We start from the raw sequence: 15,749 nt of genomic DNA on the forward strand, positions 1-15,749 counted from the left end.
AAACCAAACCTGACACTGAGCCACAGAAGATGATTTTAGAGCAGATAGCCAAAAAGCACAGTGAAAAAGCTAGATTTTAAGGAAGAAGGAGAGAAAGCGAGGCAGTGGGTGTAGGCAGGACAAGGGGAGGCAGAGAGGTGTAGGCAGGACAAGGTGAGGCAGAGAGGTGTAGGCAGGACAAGGTGAGGCAGGTGTAGGCAGGACAAGGTGAGGCAGAGAGGTGTAGGCAGGACAAGGTGAGGCAGAGAGGTGTAGGCAGGACAAGGTAAGGCAGAGAGGTGTAGGCAGGACAAGGTAAGGCAGAGAGGTGTAGGCAGGACAAGGTGAGGCAGAGAGGTGTAGGCAGGACAAGGTGAGGCAGAGAGGTGTAGGCAGGACAAGGTGAGGCAGAGAGGTGTAGGCAGGACAAGGTAAGGCAGAGAGGTGTAGGCAGGACAAGGTAAGGCAGAGAGGTGTAGGCAGGACAAGGTGAGGCAGAGAGGTGTAGGCAGGACAAGGTGAGGCAGAGAGGTGTAGGCAGGACAAGGTGAGGCAGAGAGGTGTAGGCAGGACAAGGTGAGACCCGAAACATCAGCTCTTTTTTCTCCTTACCGACACTGCCAGTTCAGCTGAGATTTTCCAGCATTTTCTCTTTTGGTTTCAGATTCCAGCACCTGCAGAAATTTGCTTTTATTCATACCCTTACACTTAATTTCCTGGTGTTGCATTGCCATATTTGTCTTAAAGGAACTCATTTTGGCAGCAACTGTTTGCTATGTAGGTAAACTCCACAGTTAACCTATGTCACCATCCTCCTCAAACAACACTAAAGTGAAGGACCAGTTATTTCTTTAGTTGGTTGGCGGGGTGGGGGAGGATATTGATCAGGACTTGCTGAGTTTTGTTATCTCTTTCTTTCTCTGTGCTTCCAATCGTCCCACCTGTCTTTGGAAAGACAAAAAGAACTTGCATTTGTATTGCACTGTTCAGAGCTTACAATATCCCAAAGTGTTTTTAAACCAATGTGGTACTTTTGCAGCATGATCTCGTTGTAACATGACGGTCAACTTATTCTCAACAACCTTCTACAAACAGCATCGTGATAATAACTCGACACAGGCGGCACGGTGACACAGTGGTTAGCCCTGTTGCCTCACGGCACCAGAGTCCTGGGTTTGATTCCCAGCTTGGGTCACTGTTTGTGTGGAGTTTGCACATTTTCCCCCTGTCTGCGTGGGTTTCCTCCGGGTGCTCCGGTTTCCTACCACACTCCAAAGACGTGCGGGTGAGGTGGATTGGCCATTGCTAAAATTGCCCCTTAGTGTCCAGGGGGCCAGCTATTGTAAGTGCGTGGGGTTATGGGGATAGGGCCTGGGTGGCATTGTGGTCGGTGCAGACTTGATGGGCCGAATGGCCATCTTCTGCAAATGGGATTCTATGATCTAAGAGCCTGTTTGTGATGTTGGCTGAGGGATAAGCAAAAGGGAAGCTATCCCCCTGCTCTTTCTCAAAATTCACCTGAGAGGGCAGATGGGGGTCTTGGTTTAACAAAATGGTGGCAGATCTGACAAGACAGCGCCCCCTCAGTACTGCACTGAGAGTGTCGGCGCAGATTTCTGGGCTCCAACGTCGGAGCAGGACTTGAATGCACTCAGTTTCTGATTCAGAGGCTACCCATTGAGCTACGCCTGGAATAGAGTTGAAAGATAAACAAATCCTTCAGTGGAATTCAGTAAAACCAATCGAGAGACTTTGTCACAAAAAGGAGTTCAGGGCAACATGGTAGCACAGTGATTAGCACTGCTGCCTTGTAGGGCCTGTGAGCTGGGTTCAGTACTGGCCTCGGGTGACTGTCTGTGTGGAGTTTGTACGCTCTCTCTGTCTGTGTGTGTTTCCTCTCACACTCCAAAGATGTGCAGGTTAGGTTGATTGGCCATGATAAATTGCCTCTTAATATCAGGGGGATTAGCAAGATAAATAGGTGAGGATAGGACCTGGGTGGGATTGTTGTCAGCGCAGGCTCAATGGGCCAAATGGCCTCCTTCTGCACTGTAGGGATTCTATGAATGTCAACTTTTGATCTGTTGATTTTATAGTTGACCCAACAAGATTGGAAATGTGAGAATTCTGTTAATCAGACATGCCTTAACGAATTAGTTTTATGCCCCCCCCCCGTGCCTTCACCTCCCAGTTTGAGGGAGCTCTTTGAGACTGTTCCCAATCGAAGCCCAGCTGTGTGGAGGTGTGTGCTGCAGTGGTAGAGCCCCTACTACTGGAACAGAAGTTCTGGGTTCGAGTCCAACGCCAGGACTTGTTGGCCACAGTCAGTGCGGTCCAGTGGGCTGATAAGTCAGTTAAGAAATCCTCCTACCACTTTCCCCCACTGTTCCCCAAAGGGTAATAAAAAGTATGGGTGTGAAGATGCGCAGGAGAGCGAGCCTCCATTTGCCTTAAGTTGCCGCTGTGTTATTAAAACCAAGGGAGGTTTGGCAGTGGACAACTGCAGGGCATCAACTTGTCGTAGAAACCCTACAGTGCAAAAAGAAGTCATTCAGCCCATCGAGTCTACACTGACAACAATCCCACCCTATCCCTGTAGCTCACACTCTGTTAATCTTTGAATCCCATAACACTAAGGGGCAATTTAGCATGGCCAATACACCTAACCTACACATCTTTGGACGGTGGGAAGAAACCAGACCACCCGAAGAAAACTCGCACAGACGTGGGGAGAATATGCGAACTCCACACAGACAGTGACCCACGCCAGGAATCGAACCCAGGTCGCCAGAGCATGTGAGGCAGCAGTGCTAACCACTGAGCCACCGTGCCACCTAGTATTGAGTTCTTTGCTGACTCCACCAGCCTGCTACTTGTTCCTGAGAGTCTTTTCTGTACAGTGATATATTGTGCTCCATAAAGGACACAAATTTGACAGGATGTGGCCTTGCTCCATAACAGCCCACGTGAAGTCTCCTCAAAGCTCCCGTTAAAAAAGACATCTGAGGAAAAAAAAACACTCCAGAGGATCCAAAATGAATTTGATTGCCTCCCATTTCAGCAGTGGTTTTGAAAAGAGGGTTTTATAGAGTCATTGAGGTTCACAGCAGGGAAGTTTCTGATTGGTTGCAGTTGAGAATTTTTGAACTTTCTTGATGAGGGGAAAGAGTGGAATGAATTGAGATTTGTTTCTCTATCCTTGGAGTTTGAGTTTGGTTTATTGTAAATGTGTAACCAATTCCATATATATATAACGTATTGCATTTAGTTATTAAGAAGATGTACTTAAAGGTACCCATAACACATACATACTTTTGTTCAAAATTGCAATAATTACAGCCTTTTGATAAAGAAAGTTCTGTGACTGATATCTATACCAGCTGTACTGGAACGGTTGCTGTCTAATGAAGTGCTAGAATCTTTTTGGTGAATTTTTTTCAAAGTTATGTTCTCCCGAAATAATTAAATCCTGAAATTGTTTTGGCACTTTGAAGAATTCCCTTGCTCTTTTACTTTCCTGGGATGTGGGTATCACAGGCAAGTTACCCATCTCTCGTTTCCCTTCAATCAAGTGGCTTGCCAGACAGTGGCAGTTAAGAGCCAACCACGCTGCACAGAGGCCAAAAAGGGTAAGGATGGCATATTTCCTTCCCTAAAGGACATTAGTGAAGCAGATGTATTTGTCATGGTCATCGTTATTCAGACTAGTTTGATTTTCCAGATTTATTAATTGAATTTTAAATTCCACCAGCTGCTGTAGTAGTATTTGAACCCCTGTCCCAAGAGTATTAGCCTGGTTGCTGGATCATTAGTATGGCAACGTTATCACTGCGCCACAATCTCAAGAAACTAAGAAGGGTTGTGAATGTAGCCCAGCCCATTACGGAAACCAGCCTCCCATCCATTGACTCTGTCTGCACTCCTCGCTGCCTAGAAAAAGCAGCCAGCTTAATCAAGGACCCCATGCACCCCAGACATTCTCACTTCCACCTTCTTCTGTCGGGAAAAGGCTACAAAATTCTGACCAACCAACTCGAGAATAGCTTCTCCCCTGCTGCCATCAGACGTTTGAATGGACTTGTCTTATATTAAGTTGCTCTTTCTCTGCACCCTGGCTATGACTGTAATGCTGCATTCTGCACCCTCTCCTTTCCTTCTCCCCTATGTACTCTATAAATGGTATTCTTTATCTGTATAGCGTGCATGAACAATACTTTTCACTCTATCCCAATACATATGACAATAATAAATCAAATCAAATCTCCCCATGACTATCCTGGCCATACCTTTGAGCACTATTCCCATATCACTTAATTCTGAGTAGTCAAAAGTCAGTCAACCTCAATGACTCAATGTGTTGAATAATTGAACATTCGCACTCTTGGGGGTAGAGTGTTCCAACAATTCATAACCCTTTGAGTGAAGGGATTTCTCCTCATCTCAATTCTAAATGGCTGGCCTTTCCTGTGCTCTAGACAACTCAACAGGAGAAACATTTTCTCAACATCTAGTCTGTCAAGCTGCATAATGGTTTTATATTTCAATTAGACCACTTCTCCTTCTTCTAACCTCCAGGGATGATAGGCTTAATCAGCTCAATCTCTCCTCACAAGATAGTCTTCTCAACCCAGAAAGCAGAATTGTAAATCCTTGTTTGTGCGTAGGGTTCTTGATAATGCTGGCTGCTTTTCTGAGGCAGTAGGAAGAGGAGACAGAGTCAACGGATAGGAGGCTGATTTGTATGATAGACTGGCTATGTTCACAACCTTCTTTAGTTTCTTGTGTTGGTGGTGTAGTGGTAATGTCACTAGACTAACAGTGCAGCTGCCTAGCCTAATACTACGAGGAAACTGGTTCAAACCTCGGGTAGCTACTTCATTGGGTAAGGAGACTTAACCTGCACACACTATTCCAGCTGTGATCTCACCAATGTCCCATATATTTGTGGTAAGACCTCTTTAGTCTAATACCCCAAAAGCCCCCATATTTGTTCCCTGGTCTGTTTTGAGATAGCTAATCTAATGTAGGAAGGGTGTGAAAAGTGATCTCAGCAGGCTGAGTTAAGAAGAGTAGATTCTATGCACAAGTTGTGGAAAAGGTCAAGCAACGCTGTGACTGAAACTATCTACTTTCAGTTCAACGTTCCTGCATTTTTTTTGGGAGACTGTTCTATGTCTGTTGTTTCAACGTACACCGTTTGCTTTTCAATGATGGTGTCGGGGGTGAATTTCCAATTTGAAAGGGAGCCAGGCCTGCCAGAAAAGCATTTTGAAAATTCCTTTCGTTTTACCTCCCAGCACTGAACTCAGAAAATATGGCTTCACGTTGGGATGACACGGTGGCACAGTGGTTAGCACTGCTGCCTCACAGTGGCAGGACTGGAGTTCAATTCTCGGCTTGGGTCACTGTCTGTGCGGCGTTTGCACAGTCTCCCTGTGTCTGCGTGGGTTTCCTCTGGGTGCTCCGGTTTCTTCCCACACTCCAAAGATGTGCGGGTTAGGTGGCTTGGCCATGCTAAATTACCCCTTAGAGTCAGAGTAAATGCATGAGGTTATGGGGATAGGGCGTGGGTGCGATTGTGGTGGGTATAGACCTCATGGGCTGAATGGCCTCCTTCTACACTACAGGATTTTATGATTCTTCCATTTTACCTCCCAGCAGTGAACTCAGGAAATACAGCTTCATGTGAAAGGTACTTAGTGAAAATAGGAACTTGAGTCCTAGCAGACTGGGATGCTAGCAATTGATTAACATTTTCGAGAATGGGATCAATAGCCTTTTTGTTGGTAATCTAGGATCAGGAGGAGGCTATTCAGCCCTTCGAGGCTCTTTGACCGTTCCTCCTGATTGCGGTTGATCTGCACCTTAAGTTAATTTATCTGTCTCGGTGCCTTAACCCCTAATAACCGTGCCTAACCCCATTCCATGAATTTAAGTTTGGAAACTTTCAATCGATCCCCAACCCTAAACAACTTTTCGTTCCAGAGTTTCGGAGTTCCAGATTTTCACTATCTTTTGTTTTCAGAAATACTTTCCAACATCACTTGAATGGCCCAGCTCTCATTTTAAGGTTATTTCCCCTTGTCCTGGACTCCCTGACCTGCACAGCAAGAGGTTTCTCAGATCAGCCATGATTTAATCAGATGCTGGAAAAGGCTTGATGGGCTGAACAGCCTACTTCTGTTGTGCTAATGTAATGAGGCCCACGGGCAATCTCAGCAATTAATTCGGAATCATCAACAAGCCTTGATATTAATCTTATCTTTTTCTCCTTAGTTGCTGATTTAATTTTAAACTGATAAGAATGAAATTCCATGGGCTGCCAGCCTTCAGATTGCCTTTGATAATTTTATTGCCCAAATCTTGGGGGAAAGGTACTTTTGAGTGTACTTAAGAAAGGTCTTGGGGATTTAAGCGAGCACTGGAACTGGTGGGTTTGAGTACCACTGAAGACCAGGGGTGGATTTCTGTCCAGGGATTGGGGGTATTTTCCTGGGTACCCAATTAAGGTTTTCAAAGCTGGAGGCCCTTCTGTTTTTAGCAGGCGGTAGAGTATCTGTTTCTGGCCTCTTGAGCATTCCTGATTATAATCTCTCCATCATTAGTGGCCAAGTCTCAGTTGCCTCAGTACCAAGTTCTGGAAATTCTTCCCCAAACCGTTCAGCCTCTCTTTATCGCTTATAGAATCGTGGAACCCCAACAGCGCAGTAGGTGGCCATTCAGCCCATCGTGTCTGTACCAACTCTCCATCAGAGCAGCTGAGCCAGGCCCTATCCTCATCCCATGTATTATCCCACTAATCCTCCAAACCTACACATCTTTGAATACCAAGGGGCAATTTACCAGGGCCAATCCACCTAATCTTTCAGACTGTGGGAGGAAACTGGAGCACCCAGAGGAAACCCACACAGACATGGAGAGAACATGCAGATTCCATACAGAGAGTCACCCGAGGCTGGAATTGAACCTGGATCCCTGGTGCTGTGAGGCAGCTGTGCTAACCAGTGTGCCACCGTGCCATCTTTGTGTGCTTTAAGACACTCCTTAAAAGTGACCGCTTTTGCAAAGCCTTTGATCATCCGAATAATGCCTCAATACGTGACTCAGTGTCAAATCTTGTTTGGTAACTCTCCAGTGAAGTGCCTGAGGACATTTTAGTATGTTAAAGCACTGTATAGATGCATGTTGCTGCTGTCTCTGCCCCACTGGCAGTTGGCCTTGCTTGCTTTGCTACATTGCAGTTGGAGACCATGAATTCCTAATTGTCCCAGGTCTGATGTCCCCCTGTGTGCTGTGTGATTTCCAAGCTCAGAATGCTGTTTCCAGGCCCAAGTACCTGGCTATCAAAAGTGGTCTTTCAGATGAGATATTAAGCCAAGGCCCAGCCTCCCCCCTCAGGTGGATGAGAAAGGTACCAGGGCCACTATTTTGATGGGACACTCTCCCTACTATCATGGCCATCTTTAGACTTTGTTTACAGTTTACAATGAGCAGTGTCGATGGATACTCTAAGTCTTTATCCCTCAGCCAATGGCACTAAAAGTAGATTATCGGCTCATTACCACTTTGTTTATGGGAACTTACTCCGTGTGATTTGGCTGCCGTGTTTCCTAGCAGTGACTATGCTTTAGAAGTTTCTTATTTTGCTGTGAAGCTCTTTGGGATGGCCTGAGACTGTGTAAAAATGCACCTCTTTTCTCTTTTACAGAATCCCATCCTGTCCCCATTCTGTGGGCACCAAAGGTGTGCCAAGTCCTGACTGGGGTGCCCACTGGGAATGAACTGACCTGCAAGGTCAAGTTTACAGGCCACTGGCCATTGGGAAGTGCAGCTGAAGAATTGGATTCAGAAACCTTGGGCCCTGTGAAGTCACCACAGTGACACTTCATTGACCAACATGTTTCTCCCACTAAATCTCTTTACATGCCCAGTGGCCTGTAAACTTGACCTTGCAGGACAGATGATTCCCAGTGGGCACCCCAGTCAGGATGTGGCACATCTTGGGTGCCCACAGAACGGGGAGAGGATGGGATTCTGCAAAATATTAGAGGAAAGAGGTGCATTTTTACACAGTCTCAGGCCATCCTGAAGAGCTTCACGGCAAAATAAGAAACTTCTGAAGCACAGTCACTGCTGGAAACATGGCAGCCAAACTGCATGGAGTAAGTTCCCATAAACAATGTGGTAATGAGCCGATAAGAACATAAGAACATAAGAAATAGGAGCAGGAGTAGGCCATCTAGCCCTTCGAGCCTGCCCCGCCATTCAATAAGATCATGGCTGATCTGTTGTGGCTCAGTTCCACTTTCCCGCCCTCTCCCCATAACCCTTAATCCCCTCTCTTATCAAGAACCCATCAACCCGCTTCTTAAAAATATTTAGCGAGGCAGCCTCCACCACTTCAACGGGCAGAGAATTCCAGAGATTCACCACCCTTTGAGTGAAGAAGTTCCTCCTCAACTCCGTTCTAAACCGCCTCCCCTTTATCTTGAGGCTGTGCCCCCTAGTCCTACTGTTTTTTTTGAGCGGGAAGAGTCTCTCCACCTCTATCCTATCCATCCCATTCATCATCTTATATGTCTCAATGAGATCTCCCCTCAGTCTTCTAAACTCTAATGAGTACAAGCCTAGTTTATTCAGCCTCTCCTCATAGCTCAATCCCTTCAACTCCGGTATCAGCCTAGTAAACCTCCTCTGCACTCCCTCCAGGGCCAAAATATCTCTCCAGTGAAGTGCCTGAGGACATTTTAGTGTGTTAAAGCACTGTATAGATGCATGTTGCTGCTGTCTCTGCCCCACTGGCAGTTGGCCTTGCTTGCTTTGCTATATCCACCGTCTTGCAGTTGGTGATTATGAATTCCTAATTGTCCCAGGTCTGATATCCCCCTGGGTGTTGGCAATTCCTTCACATCCTTGATAGGAATCCTCTGAGAATGGATGAAATTTGGAGCTTGAATCTATCATTTAACTTCTTGGGATCCCCGCCGTGCAAAAGGAGGTCATTTGGCCTGTTGAGTCTGCAACAAATCATACCCAGGCTTACCCTGTAAACCCACTAATTCCCCCTAACCCACATATCTTAGGACTCTAAGGAACAATTTTGCATGGCCAATCAACCTAACCCACACATCTTTGGACCGGGGGTGGAAATCGGAGCACCCAGAGGAAAGCTACGCAGTCGTGGGGAGAATGTGCAAACTGCACACTGACAGTCACCCAAGGCCGGAATTGAACCCGGGTCCCAGGGACTGTGAGACAGCACTGTGCAGCCCATTTATAAGACGACGAGTTGATTCTTTGCATCCCAAATATCTCCCTTTTTAAATACCATCTGCATTGTGTGGCATCACAGTGCAGTCCAATTCTTGGCCTCTTGGTTTACCAGCCAGACTTTCCTTGCTCTTCACCTCTATCACGCAAGAGAATTTGATATCTGTTTGTCACCTCAACCCTGGCAAATGAGCTGAGATCAGGATTTCACTGAAACCCAGGTGCCAACCTGTATTCTTGCCATCCAGAGGCGCAGTGTGATGTCTCACCATTGCCTCCAAGTTATCCACAGTGCCAACTTAGAAAGCTATGTTGGCCATTTCTTCTTCTTCTTGGACCTCCCTACGTTACAGTGCCTTGGGAGTATATCCACCCACCTAAACTGCAGTGGCTGAAGAAGGTGACCCACCGCCATCCTCTCAGGGGGTATCGCGAGAGTGGGCATTAAATGCCAGCCTTACCAACAATCTACAATGCAGAAGGAGGCCATTTGGCCCATCGAGTCTGCACCAACCACAGACCCAGCCAGGCCCTATCCCCACAACCTCATGTATTTACCCTAACTAGTCCCCCTGACACTAGGGCCAATTTAGCATGGCCAATCCACCTAACATGCACACCTTTGGACTGTGAGAGGAAACCGGAGCACCCATAGGAAACCCATGCAGACACGGGGAGAATGTGCAAACTCCACACAGACAGTGATCCAAGCCAGGATGCCAACACACTTCGAGTATTTCTTTTAACCGTTCAGGTTTCATGCCTCTCCTGTTGTAGCGTAGATGTTGACCCAGTTATCTGACTAGAACTGAAGGAAGTGGGAAACCCAGAGAAACTTTGAGGTGTTCCATACCTTCTGGGCTCTGAATAGTTCCTTCAACATCCAAGCGGATGTGCTGTCGGACGGTATGCGTAATGGGTCTTGGTGCAGAATTAATTCTTGGCTCGGAATAAGATTGAGAATGCTGCTTCAGAGAATCTCTCAGCATGAAGGCTTTGGTCTCGAGTTCATCTTAAATTTATAAAAACTGCGGATGGAACTCCCAGGAGCAGCTGACCTCTGCTATCCTCCTGCTTTTGATCATTTTATAAAATCTGAAGCCTTGTTGCATAACTCTTCTTTTGGTTAAAAAACCGTCTTGAATTTCAGGCTTTTATTTTGATTCAGGCAATTTTTTCTTTGCTGAAATGTGAAATGATGGATGAACATAAAGGATGGGTACAGACCATCAAACTTGTGCAGTTTCTGTGGGTTTATTAACAATATATAACTAGTTAGAATCATAGAATCCTACAGCGCAGAGGGAGGCCATTCAGTCCATCAAGTCTGCACAGACCCACCCAGGTCCTATCCTCATAACCTCATGCATTTACCCTAGCTAGTTCCCCTGACACTAAGGTGCAATTTAGCATGGCCAATCCACCTAACCCGCACATCTTTCAGACTGTGGGAGGAAACCCACACAGACACGTGGAGAATGTGCACACTCCACACAAAGCCAAGCCGGGAATCGAACTTGGGTCTCTGGTGCTGCGAGGCTGCAGTGCTATCCATTGTGCCACCGTGCTGCTAGCTCTGCTAGATGTCTCATCTATGGCTTACTGTGCAGCACTCTGAATTGAACACCACAGCGTGAAGGCCCTTTTCCAGAGGCTTGGAGGTCATTGCTGGGTTGTCTGTTTTTATGATTGGGGGATTCAACCATGGATGCTGGGAAAATCTGCTTCACAATTGTACCATTGGATGCTTTACATCCACCCGAGAGGGAAACTCCAGCTCTCATCTGAAACGTGGCACCCACGACAGTGCTGCACTCTCTCAGTGCTACACTGGAATATAGCCTAGATGTTATGTTCATGTCTCTGGGGGAAGGGATTGCACCAAACAACATGAGTACCAATTTACATTGACACTGTTAGAGTAAATCAGATGCAAAATCAGGCAGTATAGTGAAAGAAAAATGGATTTATCTGTCAAAACTACAACTGCTTCCAAATTTCATCAGGGATGGGAACCATAGGTGTTAATTTGGAATTATAATGGCTCTACCCATTTGATCCTTTAGTCGTCAGACAGTAGCAAGCCAATTCCATCATTCAAACTGTGCATTTTCTTTCACAGAAGGTGGCATATTGATGGCAGCATCTTGAGAATTGCATGAGGAGAACCTTGACCAGGGCAGCACAGTGGTGATTAGCGCTGCTGCCTCACAGCGCCAGGGACCCGGATTTCATTCCCAGCCTGGGTCACTGTGCAGAGTTTGCACATTCTCCCTGTGTCTGTGTGGGTTTCCTCTGGGTGCTCCGGTTTCATCCCACATTCCAAAGATGTGTTGGTTAGATGCTAAGTTCTCCAAGTGTGACAACTAGGAGATTTTCACAGTAACTTCATTGCGGTGTTAATGCAAGCCTACTTATGGCAGTAATAAATAAAACTTAAACATTTTGCCATTGTTGGCGATTTAACTGGGATATTGTTTGATGCTTTTGCTGCATTATGCAGCCTGCTACTGGAAAATAGCAAGTGGAGCTCACTTCAGGTACCTTGACCGGGGCCTGCTCACCAAATCACAGGGGAGGCATTCTGGTTTAGTGCACAGAAGAGGCTGAACCATGCGTTCAGAGGTCCTATCTGTGAGGAGTAACAGAAATGCCTTGTACTGACATAATCTTCTTCTTCATGGCCACAGGACATCTCAAAACATTCCGCAGCTTAGTTTGTTAATCACTGTTGTCATGCTGGAAATGCAACCGTTAATTCCGCAAACCGCAATTTGACAATGACCAGATAATTTGTTTTGATTGAGGGATAAATATTTTCACTGGCACCAGGGAATACACTCCACCTCTCTTGTTGAATGGTACGATGGCGAACAGCACCTAGGTTTCACGTCTGTTACAAAAGGTGGCACCTCCAACAGTGCAGCTGTCCTCAGTACTGTGCCCAGAGCATCAACCTGGATTTTGTCCTCAAGCTTGTTTGGGGACGGTGGGGGGGGGGGGGTATTAAACTCACAACAGTAGTGAAAGGTATACCTACTCCATCACACAAACCAGCCCCCCCTTCCGTTGACTCTGTCTACACTTCCCGCTGCCTCGGCAGGCAGCCATGCACCCCGGACATATTCTCTTCCCCCTTTTTCCATCGGGAAAAACATACAAAAGTCTGACGTCACGTACCAACCGACTCAAGAACAGCTTCTTCGCTGCTGCCATCAGACTTCTGAATGGACCTACCTTGTGTTAAGTTGATCTTTCTCTACACCCTAGCTATGACTGTAACACTACATTCTGCACTCTCCCCTTTCCTTCTCTATGAATGGTATACTTTGTATAGCGCACAAGAAACAATATTTTTCATTGTATTCTAATACATGTGATAATAAATCAAGTCAAATACTGAGCCACAGCTGACAGAAGGTAGCCTCCAATTTCTCAGTCTTATAGGAAGATAGTCTTAAGTTAATACTGCTGGGTTGTGGACGATGGTAAAGGGTAGAGAATCGATAGATCTGAAACAGTACTTCCAACTAAACCACAGTGGTTTGACAGAGGGTCACACTCGAGAAAAACAATATTGGTACTGATGATGACAAGTTATTTGACGCAAGGAGTGACCCACATGTGGAATGGGTTTCCGGGTAAGTTGAAGAGGAAAAGTAGCCTTAGAGTTGGAATGACAGAAGATAGGATGAATTAAGATGGGCCAAATGGTCTTATGTTGTGATGCTTTCTTGCTTTTTATATTCTTGCAATTAAAAAAATCTCCATTACTCTTGAGTCTTCTCTGAATAAGTTTGAAATATTACCTCATTTTCTATACTTATCGTACTCCTGTGGCGTTTAATGGGTTAATAAATCATGTATGTTCTTTATATAAAAAAAACACACGCACACACAAGTGCTGTCATCAGCTGAGAAACCTTTTCCTGCTGTAAAAAAAATGGAATTGATTTCTCCTTGTCTGAAAAATGTTAAATTAATTGTAGAACAGCGTTGGGCGCAGTTTCTGAAGTGACTTTAATTAGGGCGTAATTTTTAATGAGGTATTGTAAATCATTTGTAATTGCAATTTAATTTATGAAAAAAAAGGACATGGCTCCTAACGCAGCCCATGTTTTAATTCCCCACTCCCCAAGTGACCCATGTGCGTGTGTGTGTGCGCGCAAGTTATCAGTGGAACACTTTTGCAATTTGAAGGTTAATTAATGCTAACTGGTCTGCGTTTCTGTCTGGACTGGTCACTAATGAGGAAGCCGCAGATATATTAATGTCTTGTTAATGCCACGATTTTGTCTCTTTATCTTATTGTGCATGCTCTCAGGGTTGACCCTGTCCCATATGACACTCCGAAACCAGCGGGCCACACACGATTTGTCTGCGTCTCAGACACACACTCCCGAACAGATGGCATTCAGATGCCGTATGGGGATATTCTGCTTCACACGGGTGATTTTACGGAGCTGGGACTCCCCACGGAGGTTAAGAAGTTCAACGATTGGTTAGGTAAGAGTCCATTTTTTTTTAATCGCTCTTTGTGACCCTAATTAACCTCTGTTGTATGAATGCCATTCACAATTTTGGTAATTAAATCAAAGTACCTGATGTCTGCAGGTTGCTACAGCAAGAATGTGAGATTCAAATGACCAATATTTTTTCTTTTCCCCTTGCATCACCAAAGCACTCCCTACCCCCAACCTAAAAATTACCTTACAGTCACTAATTCTTGGGAGAAGCTGAGAGGGAACAGGGACATAATGGAACATCTGAAGTGCCTCATACTGGGGTCAGTTCTTCAAAGGTTTATTACCCACCACCAGCCTGTCTCAAACCACTAATAATTAGCAGGTAATAGAAGGAAATGAATGTCCCCTTTGAGCAGGTTAGATGTCAGATGTAAGCAGAGAAATGTGATCTCCTGCCACTTAACCCTTTCCAGTGTTTAATGTAAAGTAGACGCTCCTTCCCCATGGGTCAAAAGGCGCATTCTCCACCAGTTGAATGCTTTGCAGTTACCCGCTTGCTATTGCCTATTGTGGACTGGGGGAGTTTCATTGCTACTGCATTGCTGGATTAAAAGCCATTGCAAAGCCCACAGCAACAGCACCTCTCCTTTCCCAAACGTCCCCTTGGAATCCGAATGAGTATGTGGGAACGGGAGTGGGGCCACTTGGCCCCTCGAGGCTGTGCGATCATTCGTAGAGATCGTGACTGATCTCTGTTTTACTCCATCCTCCTGCCTTGGCTTCATATCCCTTAATATCCTTGGTTTGTAAACATCTATTGATTTAAAATTATTGATAAAGCTACCATCTACTGCCTTTTGAAGGATCTCCTTTGTAGAACTTAGAATAGAACTTAGACGTAAAATGTCTACAGTACAGAAAGAGGCCATTTGACCCATCGAGTCTGCACCGACCACAATCCCACCCAGGCACTACCCCCATATCCCTACAAATTTACCCTCTAATCTCTCTAATTTATGCATCTCGGGACACTAAGGGCAATTTTTTTTTAGCATGGCCAGTCAGCCTAACCTGCATATCTTTAGACTGTGGGACTTGTGTTGCGAAATGTTTCTTAACATCTCTTCTGAATATCCAGCTCTGATGTTGCATGCTGCATTTTATACTCCTGTGTTGGAGGGAGGGGAGTGCCTGAAAATGGTTGTCCTGGGACTAGGGTGGGGTGGGGAGAGGGGGTGCAGGAGGGGGAGCTCATAGGATTTGGCAGGTGACCTTTTCTGCAGCTGCTCACCTGTTTCATTCAATCTAAAATGTAATGGGGGAGGTGGGTAGAGACGTGGTGGGGCGTGTGGGGAGGCACTGGGTTGCCGGCCTGCCTTTATAACTATTGAGGCTCTTAGGTGGAAATTAAGGTCCTCAACTAACCCTGGCAGAGCAGGAGGCTCGTGCACAGCCTGGTGTCGTGGAAGTGGAGGTCGGGGAACCGCCATTGCCCTGGGATGCATAGATTAGCAGGGTAAATATGTGGGGTTATGGGGATAGGGCCGCGTTGGGATTGTTGTCGGTGCAGCCTCAATGGGCCGAATGGCCTCCTTCTGCACTGTATGATTCTGTGTTGAGCCTTTGAGTATATTCAAGGCTGAGATAGGTTTTGGCGATTGGAGAGACATTGGTGCAGGAGGATGTATATTGTTAGGATAAAAAGTAGGGGGAGACATAGGAGGATGGGATTAAGATTGGGAGGGGGGGAGGGGGTGGGAGGCAGAGATGGAGAGTAAAAGGTTAATATCAGGGGCACCTGGTATTCATTTAATTTGTGCTGTAACTGAGATGCAGCAAGTAGTCTAACAATACCAGGTTAAAGTCCAACAGGTTTATTTGGTAGCACGAGCTTTTGGAGCATTGTCCCTTCATCAGGTGAGTCAAGGGGCAATGCTTCCAAAGCTCGTACTACCAAAGAAACCTTTTTGGACTTTAACCTGGTGATGTGAGACTATTTACTTTGCCTACCCCAGTCCAATGCCAGCAACTCCA

General features: G+C 45.9%; 1 protein-coding gene across 3 annotated transcripts in view; it reads left to right on the plus strand.

Annotated features, from left to right (window-relative positions):
* Positions 1 to 15,749, plus strand: part of LOC145343741 (metallophosphoesterase MPPED2) — a 176,427-nt gene that overhangs the window by 15,129 nt on the left and 145,549 nt on the right. For all 3 annotated transcript variants that reach the window (XM_080190009.1, XM_080190010.1, XM_080190011.1), the window contains exon 3: positions 13,574 to 13,755. In XM_080190009.1, the coding sequence (XP_080046135.1) occupies positions 13,574 to 13,755 (182 nt within the window). The remainder of the gene's footprint in view (positions 1 to 13,573; positions 13,756 to 15,749) is intronic.

Source organism: Carcharhinus amblyrhynchos, chromosome 6 (genome assembly GCF_965287045.1).
Source record: "Carcharhinus amblyrhynchos chromosome 6, sCarAmb.v2.hapA, whole genome shotgun sequence".
In the NCBI taxonomy this organism is placed as follows: domain Eukaryota; kingdom Metazoa; phylum Chordata; class Chondrichthyes; order Carcharhiniformes; family Carcharhinidae; genus Carcharhinus; species Carcharhinus amblyrhynchos.